At 41.4% G+C, this 12168-nt stretch overlaps 1 protein-coding gene across 1 annotated transcript in view; it reads left to right on the top strand.

Annotated features, from left to right (window-relative positions):
- The first annotated feature begins 5873 nt into the window (after positions 1-5873).
- Positions 5874-12168, top strand: part of oxa1l (OXA1L mitochondrial inner membrane protein) — a 33802-nt gene continuing 27507 nt past the window's right edge. The window contains exons 1-3 of the mRNA XM_084312973.1: positions 5874-6003; positions 6634-6771; positions 7248-7485. Coding sequence (XP_084169099.1) covers positions 5890-6003; positions 6634-6771; positions 7248-7485 — 490 coding nt within the window. The 5' untranslated portion in view covers positions 5874-5889. The remainder of the gene's footprint in view (positions 6004-6633; positions 6772-7247; positions 7486-12168) is intronic.

The raw sequence follows: 12168 nt of genomic DNA on the forward strand, positions 1-12168 counted from the left end.
TATCTATTCTACTATTCTATTATTGCACTGTATTATTGGTGTGCAAACCAGTCAACTTACAAAAAAGAGCCTGTTGGAGGATTTCAACAAGATAAATGCAGTGCAAAATATTTCACTATAATATTTCAAAGCGAAGTAAAAAATATTATAATAATTATTTGATCATGTTAAATGATCATTTGATCATGTTAAAAAAGGGAAAATAAAAAAGCATTTGTTAAAAAAAAAAAAAAATTTTTTTTTTTTTTTTCATCACTGGGGCACAGATGATCATCACTAGGGCACGTGCCCTAGTGATAGTGGTCTAAATACGCCGATGCTGTACTGTACCCATTCTGCAATCTGTTAATAAACTTTTCAATCAATCAATCACTACTAGTGTAGTATAAGAACTGAGGAGGGCAGTAATACGCCATGTTGTGTCTACACTGCCGGAAATTCTAAAGAAGAAGAAGGAGCAGGAGGTGCTGACTCTGGACCAGCTGACCCCTTGTCATCCACGATTGAGAATGGTTGGAAATCACTTAGAATCATTTTAGCCAATTGCTAAACTTTGTTCTGTCTCGCTTGGTTCATGGCATGGGCGGAGTTTATGGGGGTGCTGGTGGCCGGGGGTGAAATTGCTTTTTTTTTTTTTTTTTTTTTTTTATCATGATTATTTTTATTTTAATAAAATTATAATAATTGTGAGAAACAAATCTGAATTCTATTATGTTTTGTTTTACAATACATTCATTTTATAGTAGTAATCATGTCACATTATAAGGCGAACCTTCTGTAGTGTGGCAGTGAAAGGGTTAACGCGCGGCCAAGCACCACCATTCGCAGCAGCAGAATGCCCCCGCGATAGTACATTGTAACGCTTGTACAAAGCCACTTATTCTGAGATGATAATTAATGTATCTGGATAACCAATGCACGGATTTTGTCGAGGCAGGTAGCGTTATTTCGGGAAAATTGATATCTATAGTCTGGTATATTTTTCGTCCACGAAAAATGGAGGCTGTAATAATTATTATTGCTCTAGAGTCTCTATGAATAATAATAATTAGAGCCTCCATTTTTCATGGACGAAAAATATACCAGACTATAGATATCAATTTCCCCGAAATAATGCTACCTGCCCCGACAGAATCCGTTCATTGGTTATCCAGATACAGATGAATTAGCATCTTAGAATAACAAATAACACATAAAAGACAAACGCAACATCTTTTTCTTTTCTTTTCTCCAGCGCGACCAGCACATCTTTCGTTGGATTGGCATGTCTAATAATGCTGTTATTAGAAAATGTGAACTTTTGTTTGTACAGCCTTTGACAACCTACTGTATGCATACGTGTGCGCGGCTGTGCGCTTGGCAGAGTGTTGCACAGTATTTTGTTATTTTTGTATGTCATGTTTGGTACAGTAAAGTGGTCTAGTGGAGCAGCAATATACTTGTTGTGGTCTTTTTATTTTAGTATTTCCTTCTTTATCTTTGTCACTTTGTCAATGATTAAGAGTAAGTCAGTTAAAAATGATCCCCCGTAGTGCTGTGTGTGAGTGTGTGTGTGTGCTGCTGCACTACCTAAATAAAATAAAAAATTAGGGGTTAGGGCATTGTAAAAACGCTAAAATAATAAAATAAAGGTCAAAAAAATCGAAGCAGTCGCACCACCTGACGTCAAGTTCAAACTCCGCCTATGGTTCATGGCCTCGGGCATAAATTGGCTTATAGATGTATTTCTCGTCCACGTCAGACTCAGTGTGGGCGCGCATCAAGGGGGCAAAAAGGAACGTAAATCCTGGTCCTGGCAGACAACAATATTTGTATTTGTTAGCCATACTAGCGATCTAAACAATTAATCCATCCTCCTGACAATGTATAGGTGTTATACTGTTAGGTGGTGATAACTTCAAAAAGCTAAATTCAAATGTTGCTGGTTCAATCTCTGGCACTGACAGGAGGGTGTATTCCAGCTGTGAGCCGATGTCTGAGGTGTGGCAGGTGTTACATGGTGCACACTTGAGCAAGGCACTGAACCCCCAAATTGCTCCAGTGACACTGTGCTGTGGGTGACCCAGTGCTCTGACCTGATGAAATGCATAATGTACAGGGGATATGATATTCCGTAGCCACATTTTGCGGAGACGCTCTCTGATTGGCCACTGACATGTGCGCCCAATCGCGTGACGAGCTGTATTTGCCCATTTCCGCGTCGAACAGCAGAAAACTACCTAACGCCTAGTTTATCACTGGTTAAAGGTCAACCTCCACGTTGTATTTTTGTTCAATAAACAATGTGGACTAGGCCAACAGTGGCTTTCATGAAGAAGGGAAAAAAAAGTATTGAAATTGACCCAGTTTTAGTGTTTTTATCAAACATTTTGTCTGCCCAACACAATCACCACGCACGTGCATATTTTAATCAATGGTTCATAACGTGCGTGTGTAATCGAAATGATCGTCACAACAGGTGCAGGACAACAGGGGGCTCACCAGGGGGCGCTGAGAGTCACACAGCTAGTGGCAGGCAGAGAGCCTTGCTACCATAGATATATGCTTGCTACTACTAGCCGAATGGAAATGTATCTGTTTCACCTCACTATTGCTCCGTGATTATAGCCATCCATCCATCTCTAAAGCTAACCACTATTTGTAAAAGCCACAACCACGTTACCATATTTGTAATAATGTAAATCATTGTGTCGTTGTACACATATTGTGTTTATAACGTTAGTAGATAACATAGCTTAGCTTGGTAGCTATTGTGCTAACAACATATCCCGACATCCGGCTCGCTGGCCGGCATGAACGGCCGACCCAAAATGGTTCTCTCCTCTCTGTACACCCCGTCCCCACGGGTGCCCTGCCGGGGGGCCCATGGACGCGACGGCGGCGGCAGCCGCAGGGCGCCCGAGCCCGCAAAGGCTAGTGTTACACGATAGCTATGAGCTAACTAGCGCTGCGGGCTCCGGCGCCCCGCCGCCGTCGAGTCCACAAGCTCCTCCGCGGGGACGGGGGCACACAAAGAGGAGAGAACCACCCGCAGGGACGGCGGGCTATAGGCTAACGTCAGTGAGTGTAGTGGTCCCGACTGCGTGTAGCAGGGACGGCGGAGATATAGGCTAACTGTGATGCACCGAGTGAGCCACCATTGATCTAGTACTATGACCCGGACGGACATAAGGCATACGTTTCCTGAAGTGACGTCACGGCCGTGCTAGGTGCTAGCGTCTGATAAGCTTTTAGATTCGGCTCATTAATATGCACCTGTTGTCCTGTTGTGACGTCGGCGTTTGATAAGCTTTTTTGATTCGCGCGTGCATGTTATTCGTGCATGGACCTTTTTAACTCTTTCAGAGTGGCATTTCCGGTGTCAAATGGAAAAAAATAAATAATGAAATTATATACCAATGATGTAAACTACCCATAATTGATCAGTAGGGTTTAACCTGGAGGTTGGGCTTTAAGCTTAGGCGACTCTTTCGAAGTTGGTTAGGGTTAAGGCCTCTACATGCTACAGCAACTTCAAAGCAACTTCAACACAACATCAGCGCAGTTGTTGTTTAGGGTCTTGTAGACTGTGTTGCTTGGACGTTGTGTACTGTCCCCCAAATCTAACCTAAACAACCGTTGCGTTGATATTGCGTAGCAGTGATTGGTTGGTTAGCGAATGGGGGCGGGGCTGTCATAGAATAATATTGGTCTCGCAGAGAATACCATCCGCCATTGTTGTAGCCAGCCAGCGTTGATGCTAAATAATTAGCGTCACATAGCTGGCCTTTTTCTGAAAACCCAAGCACATATTGTTCCATAGCATACGCCTTCAGTTGATCATGACAAATCCTCTCTTACCTTGACGATTAAAAAGCCTCCATAATTTAGTAAATAAAGCTGTAGCCAGCTAGCATTGGTGCTATACAAAATGCTATCCACATTAGCTACATAGCTAACCAACTAAATACAATGGTATCCTGAGGTAACTTTAACGTTAAATACAACGTTTGCTAGTCGAAAAATGAATGGACACACACAGGGACAAGTTAAACATCAATCAATTAATTTATTCCAATAGGTAGTTTGAGCTGCATGTGAGCCGATGTCCTCTCCATTGGAAACTAATGATGTTACGGTAACGTTAGCTCGAAAAGCACAGAAAGTTAAGCTGCTAGCAACAGACACTATAACACTTCCGGTCGGGGGATTTCAAAATAAAAGAGCGACGTCTAAAATCACCGGAAATACGTTTATTTTGTACATTATCTAACGTTAACACGAACCTAAACTAACTTTAGTTAAACTAACTTTGCGCGTCGATGTTGCAGAAGCATAAAGGCAGAGTGTCTAAAACACCGTTGCTTTGTCGATGTTGTGTTGCAGTTGCTTTGAAGTTTCTGTAGCATGCAGAGGCCTTAAAGGGGAACTCCAACATTTTGGGAAATTAGCTTATTTAACATCTTCCCTGGAGTTAGACAAGAAGATACATACCTTTTTTGTCTCTGTGCGTGCATTTTAGCTTTGGGAATAGACGCTCCGTTAGCATAGCTTAGCTGATCATCACTGGAAGTGAGGCAGGACAGTAGCCTTACAGTGCCTTACAGTGTATTGCAAGGTCTGACATTGACCAAACTTGATATGCATGACATTGGTGGGCTCTAGGTCAACTCCTGAAAAGGGGGTCAATGTCAGACTTTGCAATCAAAAGTTAGGGGGCTAATAACCCTTGCCATAATTTCAGTGCGCCCCCTAACTTTTGATTGCAAGGTCTGACATTGACCCCCTTTTCAGGAGTTGACCTAGAGCCCACCAAGGTCATGCATATCAAATTTGGTCAATGTCAGACCTTGCAATACACTGTAAGGCACTGTAAGGCTACTGTCCTGCCTCACTTCCAGTGATGAAGCTAAGCTACGGACTCTGTAACGGACTCTTCATCGGGATTCCTGGCAAGAGCATCCAAAAGCTGCAATACATCCAGAACAGCGCTGCCAGGATCCTGATGAGAGTCCGTAAACACGATCACATAACCCCCATCCTTCACTCACTACACTGGCTCCCCGTCTCATCCCGGATCAACTACAAAATCCTTACGATTACCCATAACTGCATAAACGGACACGCACCCCTCTACCTTCAGGAACTCATCACTCCACAATCCTTCACCCGCACCCTCAGATCCGCAGGTAGCCTGCTCCTTCAGGTCCCCAATACCCGGCTCTGCACCATGGGTGACCGAGCCTTCTGCACGGCTGCACCACGCCTGTGGAACAGCCTCCCCATCCAGCTGAGGGCACCACAGAGCCTGGACTCTTTTAAAGCAGGCCTGAAAACCTATCTGTTTAAAAAGGCCTTTGACTGTTAGCTTTTTATTTAAATTTTATTGCGCTTTGTTTTTAAATTGTCTGTTTATACTATGTTTTTAATTAACTATGTTCTATTTTTATTCTGTATTTTATTTTATTTGTTTTACTAATAACTATTTTATTCTATTTTTTTTTAACTGTTTTAACCATGTTAGCACTTTGGGATCCCAGCGAACAAAAAGTGCATTACAAATCCAATCTATTATTATTATTATTATTATTAACGGAGTGTCTATTCCCAAAGCTAAAATGCACGCACAGAGACAAAAAAGGTATGTATCTTCTTGTCTAACTCCAGGGAAGATGTTAAATAAGCTAATTTCCCAAAATGCTGGAGTTCCCCTTTAACTCTAACCTCCTTAACCAACTTCGAAAGAGTGCCTAAACTTAACCGGTGTAGAAACAGGCGTCACACGATTGGGCGCACCAGAAACGTTAGTGGCCAATCAGAGAGCGTCTCCGCAAAATGCGGCTACGGAAAAGAATAACGCGTTTGTCCCCTGGTGCTTTCCGTAACAGTATGTCCCCCTGCCCATTCAATATGGCCGCCATCAGGAGCGGGGTGACTCCGGCTCGCCTAGCAAGATGTTTCTTCTTGAGACAGGCTGGGAAATCAAGAACGGGCAACTCGTCACTTTCAGATGCGTGGAACCAGGTTGGGTTATTTAATATGTTTGTGTGCGATTTTATCTGTGCTTCTGGTAGTAAACAGTAAAACAGCGATTTTCATGAGCTAACTTGATAACTGGCTAACGTTAGCATTCATGTGTGTGTGCATGCCTTCTGTGACTTTGACAGCACAAGCTGTCAAGCTGTTCACACACATGTATCCGAACCAATAGCTTCTGTTTTCTTTGGGAAAACAGGGGAAAGGGAAATGTAATGTTACTTTATTCCTAGCGAACAATATATGGGGGACCCTGATGTAAACAAGACGAAAGTCTTTCTCTGGTCTGCATCCCCTTAACAATTGTGTGTATTGAGCTGTACTGTATTGTACCCATTCTGCAATCTGTTAATAAAGTTTTCAATCAATCAATCACTCAAACGTTACTTTTGCCCCGACACGAAAAGTGGTTCATTTTGTATGTGGCTGGCACGTTAGTCTATTCTGCTCAGCTAGACACGTTGGTAGGTAGAGAGGACGAGTGCTATTTTGGATTTAATTTGGCTGGTAGTTTTAATGTTATTTTATTTATGAATCCACTGTGGCCGGTTGATTCATAATCGTTCGTGGAGTCCAGAGTTTTCTGTCCTGGCTGACACATGTTTCTTTGATCAACAGTGTTTTCTCCAGAGGTCGCATCTCCACACAGGAGTAGAGTGTAGGAGTCCTGCGGCCACCCAGTTTCTCTTGGACCGACGACACAATGGAAGGTTCATGTTGGTCAGCGCTGTGGCAGTCAGACACAACAGCTCACAGGTGAGTCAGTTCATGACAAAATATGTGCCTACAGGAGTTACTACATTGCATCTATGGCTCCAAACTTAGTGTAGTAGTGTAGTTTATGCCCAAATGTAGACATTTGGGCATAGACAACATCTTTGCATGGCCTTGCTTTATGAAGCTTTATGCTTTACGTTTTATTCACAAAACGGTTATAAGGCAAGGCCATGCTACGACTTTTTAATGAACACATTTTCTTGATGTTACCACTCGTGTCGAATCTCTGAAGTTTGAAGGTCATAGTAGATCCAGGTCCTCTTCCTTAGAGGAGGGCGATACTTTGTTAGAACTCGTAAACAAAGTTTAACGTTTTTTTTTAATCCAAAACATTGCTCATAAAGGTATAGTGTCCTACATGCTTTTGCTTTATAGAAACCAGTCTTGTCAGGCCACGAAATTCACTTTGGACTGAATTGATCATCGATGCCCTAATGTTTCGTCACTATTCCCAGATCCCGGTTGATACGGTTTCCATGGCAATGCCCATAGCTACCGACGACCCCGCCCCTGTGATCATGCAGGCGACTGAGGCTCCGCCCACCGCTCTGGAGGTTCTGCAGGGGGCGGGCGCAGAGCAGAGCCTAGCAGAGCTGGGGTTGGGCTGCCACACTCCAGTAGGGCTGATCCAGAACCTGCTGGAGTTCATGCATGTGGATTTAGGCCTTCCCTGGTGGGGCGCTATAGTCATAGGTAAGCACAGCTCAGTTCAGTTACATTTAACCCTTGTGTGGTTGTTCGTGTTTTTGTTATTCACCCAGTGTTTGACCAACATTATTGGGATTATAAAGATACAGCCATATCAATTTATGTAAAAAAATAGATAACTGATGTCAACTTTATCTTAATTTACAAACAATAGACGGTATACATGGTTAATATTTGCCATTTACCTCTGCTAGATCATCTTTATCACTAAAAGTGCTGTTCATTTCTTGTGATCAAATGTGATGTCTGTAAAGAAAGACACTATAATCAAGACATGAATGGAATAAATCACGTTTATCTCCAACAAATATAAATGAAACAAGGTTTTGAACTTTTTTGTTCCACATTTTTACCATGTTTGCTTGTCATCACCTACAATTTCCACACTTTGGGGAACACCACTATGCCATATACATGGGGGGGGGGGGTGCACAGTGTGCACTCATTGAAAACCTGTTATTTTATATGTCCTTCACAGAAAGTAAGCGAAGGCCAATGAGTCATGGGTTGAAACAAATAATTCATTGTATAATTAATTTTTTAATAAGAATTTAAAACAGACCCGAACTCCACACAAGGGTTAAAGGTCCAATCTATAATCCAAATGTTGGAAGATGGGTAGCTTCACAAACAAATGTACAACCTTTTCATTTCATACAGTACTGTTAAACAGAGATCTTAACAGAAAATATATACATACGAGGGGGAGCAAACTATATTTGGAGGGGGTGGGAGGGGTTTGGACATACAGGGCCAGTTTCGAGTTGCAGCCTCCCGTAGGTGCTAGAGCCTTTGCTAACCGTCTTCTTAGATGACGCACACTACTAATGTGTATATTATCTGTAACAGCAAGGCATAAAGCTATTTCAGCCTGTGTCAGGCCTTGATTGAAGAGATATGTGACGCGGTGCCCCTTTCGTGACTGGGCCTAACAAAAATAATGGTTGGTTTCAGGTTGCCGACCGACCCTGCCGATTTAGGTGCGACCCAATATATTTTATGAGTTTAAAAAAAAATTATATATTAAAAAAAAAAAATCATTTTTTTTTTTATTTTTTTTTTTAGAATAAAGTTTCATAGAAATCTTAGTCAAACATTTAGTATTATGGATATTAAACATGCTGGCAGAGTACATGCATCCATGTTGTTGTGAACATTTTAACCCTTTCACTGCCACACGACAGCCGGTTAACCCTTTCACTGTGACAATACAGAAGGTTAGCCCTTTACTATCACACAACCGACGGCGATGCTCCATCATTAGCATCATTAGCTCCGCATCCGCGGAGCTAATGATGCTAATGATGGAGCATCGCCGTCGGTTGTGTGATAGTAAAGGGCTAACCTTCTGTCGTGTGGCAGTGAAAGGGTTAATTAAATAAAGAAATTCCCTATCCATAGTCGCCGTGGGAAAGAATAAAAAAAAATAAAAAATAAAATAAATTCCCTACCTACCCATGGCCAAACTGACAACCAACCTGAAACCAACTATTATTTTTGTTAGGCCCTGTGATGCATCACAGTCACGAAAGGGGCTACCTGCTCCTCTTGACATTGCGACACTGAATGATGTTTCCTGCAGTGATTTATATACTAGACCAGTGGTTCTCAAACTTTTTACACCAAGTACCACCTGAGAACGTAGCTGGCTCTCCAAGTACCACCATATGACAGACGTTAAAATACAGTCTATTCAGCTATGCACAGTTCACGCAGGAGGCAAATGTATTCCTAATACCATTATTTATTGTTAACTTTTGTCAGACACAGCCACAATGTACAAAGGGGTAGAACTAGCAAACTCTTCCACACAATTCATACAATGCAAGGGGCATTGAGAACATAATAACTAACATTCTCAGAAAATTAAGAACAACTGTATTTCAGCAAATGTACTTAATTCTCTCTCTCACACACACAGCAAGCAATTTTCCTTCATTCTCTCTCTCACACACACACACACACACACACACAGACACACACACACACACACACACACACACACACACACACACACACACACACACACACACACACACACACACACACACACACACACACACACACACACACACACTAAGGCTGTCCCAGAACCCTGTTTTTGGGATTTTCGAACTTCGTCAGGGTTTTTCGAACGAACGTTCGAACCTTCGTTAAAAAAAGAAAAATAAATAAAAAATGTATATATATACTTTTTTCTTTTTTTACTATCCTCAAACTAAATCCTCAATTTGAATAAAGTGATTAATCTGATTAAATTTGTCTTTTTTTTTATTAAAAATTAAAAATTCAAATGTTGATTTAGAATTCGAATGCTAGCCTAACGAACGAAGGTTCGAACGTTTGGGCTCAGCCCTAACACACACACACACACACACACACACACACACACACAGACACACAGCATGTTGTTGTCCATTGACAACTCGCATAAGCAGGGCCGGACTGGGGAAATAATTCAGGCTGGGAAATATAGTGTGAAATATAGCCCCAGTCAGGCCACTTACTAAGTGGGGGTCCCCCACCAGGAATTATTTTGTTACAAAGACTTAATTTCCTGCATTCTGGTGCAGGAACTTTAAAATGTTTACCCTTTAAATGCCAGTGTTTGTGATGGGCATCACAAATTATTGTAAAAAAATTAAATAAAAAAAAATAACACATTCAATACATTTTCGAATGTATTTTCGAAAAAACACAAGTAAAATGCAAAGTACATTTTTCTGGGGGGGATTATTACAGGCTAGGCATGTGTCAATGATTAGCAACAACACAGATTTTGATGGATATTTATTTTTTTGTAATGTCAGATGTAACAATAGGCTTGTTCGAGATGGATTTCGGTTTGCCTCGACTAGTAGACGAGAGTAGCCGAGTGAAGCCGGGGGAGGAGTTAAAAAGGCGGACACTGCCGATTTCACAAGAGCCTCTCGCCTAGTCTCGCATGGCAGATACGCTTTCACGTCACCACACACACATTACACACCTGTCCAGCTCATTATAATGCGATGGCCGTGTGCAGAATTAGATCAGATTCAAATGTACAGCACACCATATACTGCTATAGTGGAATATACTATTCATATACCATAATGTATACCATCTTGTTGCGCGCTCCTGGCCGCACGCACACACAACACACTGCTGAATAATTCTGTTTTGCATCAATATATATATGTATACTGTGTATATTGAGGCAAAACAGAATTATATATACAGTATTGAGGCAAAACAGACGACGCATGTGTTTATGTGTGTGTGTGTGTCTGACAGCTTGAAGTTTATCATGATGATAACGCATAACATAATAAAGTTTTCAATCAATCAATCAAACGTCTCATAACTCCCTGGCTGTCACGTGGCTGGTGACTGACAACTTTTCTGAGCCAATAGGCGCTTTGCCCGACCATAGCAAGTCGCTTCCCAGCCGGGAGCAGCCGAGTGAGAGGTACTGTGGCGCCTCGCTCTGAAGGCTGCTTGTGGCTCGCTCCCGCGGGAGTTCCACGCCTCGCCTCGTCAGATTTTCAGAGCAAGTCGGACAACATTCTAACCGTCATGCAACGCGCTTGGCGAGGCAGTAGTGAAACCTGCGCAGATCTGCGTCCGCCTATCCCATCTCGAACAAGCCAAACAACTCTTCAGAAAAGTGGGAGTATTTCATTACAAAAAATCAAAAAATTAAAATTGTTATGAATAAGGGATGGGTACCTTTCACATTTGAATCGATACCGGTACCCAACGGTACCTTTTTTCGGTACTTTAGTCTCAAGAAATTTAATTGACCTACCTCAGTCGTAAAAAAAAAATCCAAACTTCAAATAACTACAATTTCGACAGTTTTCGGCTTGTCATTGCTCCGACTGCTTTGTTGTTGAATCAAGTCAAATCCTAGGTAAGCATATATTGTGCGTGTGAACGTTGACATGAAAAGAAAAAAGTTTAAAAAAAATATATATATTTTTTTATTTTTTTTCGGTTTCTCACTTGATTCGATACTCGGTAGTACCGACGTGTTTCGGTTCGGTACCTCAAAAGTACCGAATTCGGTACCCATCCCTAGTTATGATCAGGGCTGAAGTTGAATAAAATATTTATGACTGTTTAGACTGCATTACTCTCTGTCACAGTGATCTCCTGGTTGTTCCCCACTTAGGTTATCTAACTATCTGCAACTAGAAACACTGGCCTGGACTGCTTCTAAGTTCAGTGGCCTGACTGCACAAATATTAAAAAAATAAAAATACATTTTTTTAAATTGTTTTCAAGTACCACTAGTGGTACGCGTACCACAGTTTGAGAACCACTGTACTAGACCAGTGGTTCCCAAAGTCGGGGTCGCGACCCAAAGGTGGGCCGCGAGATGATAAAAAAAAAAAAAAAAAAAAAAAAAAATTATAATTTTTTTTGTCAGGCCACTGAACTTAGAAGCAGGCCAGGACAGTGTTTCTAGTTGTATTCTAAAATTCTATTCTATTGTATTCTAAAATGTGACTATATGGTTTTATATTAACTTAATAAATAAACAAAAACGAAAAATCTACTTATTTCAACGAACATTTCAAACTAAATAACAGATTATGCACATAAAACGCTGAAAACAACCGAAGCAACAATAGTATTTTAATGAGGCTATTATTATTATCATTATTATTTTGCAACAAGTTAGCC

The sequence above is a fragment of the Notolepis coatsorum genome, assembly GCF_963971535.1.
Source record: "Notolepis coatsorum genome assembly, chromosome: 4".
Taxonomy (NCBI): Eukaryota; Metazoa; Chordata; class Actinopteri; order Aulopiformes; family Paralepididae; genus Notolepis; species Notolepis coatsorum.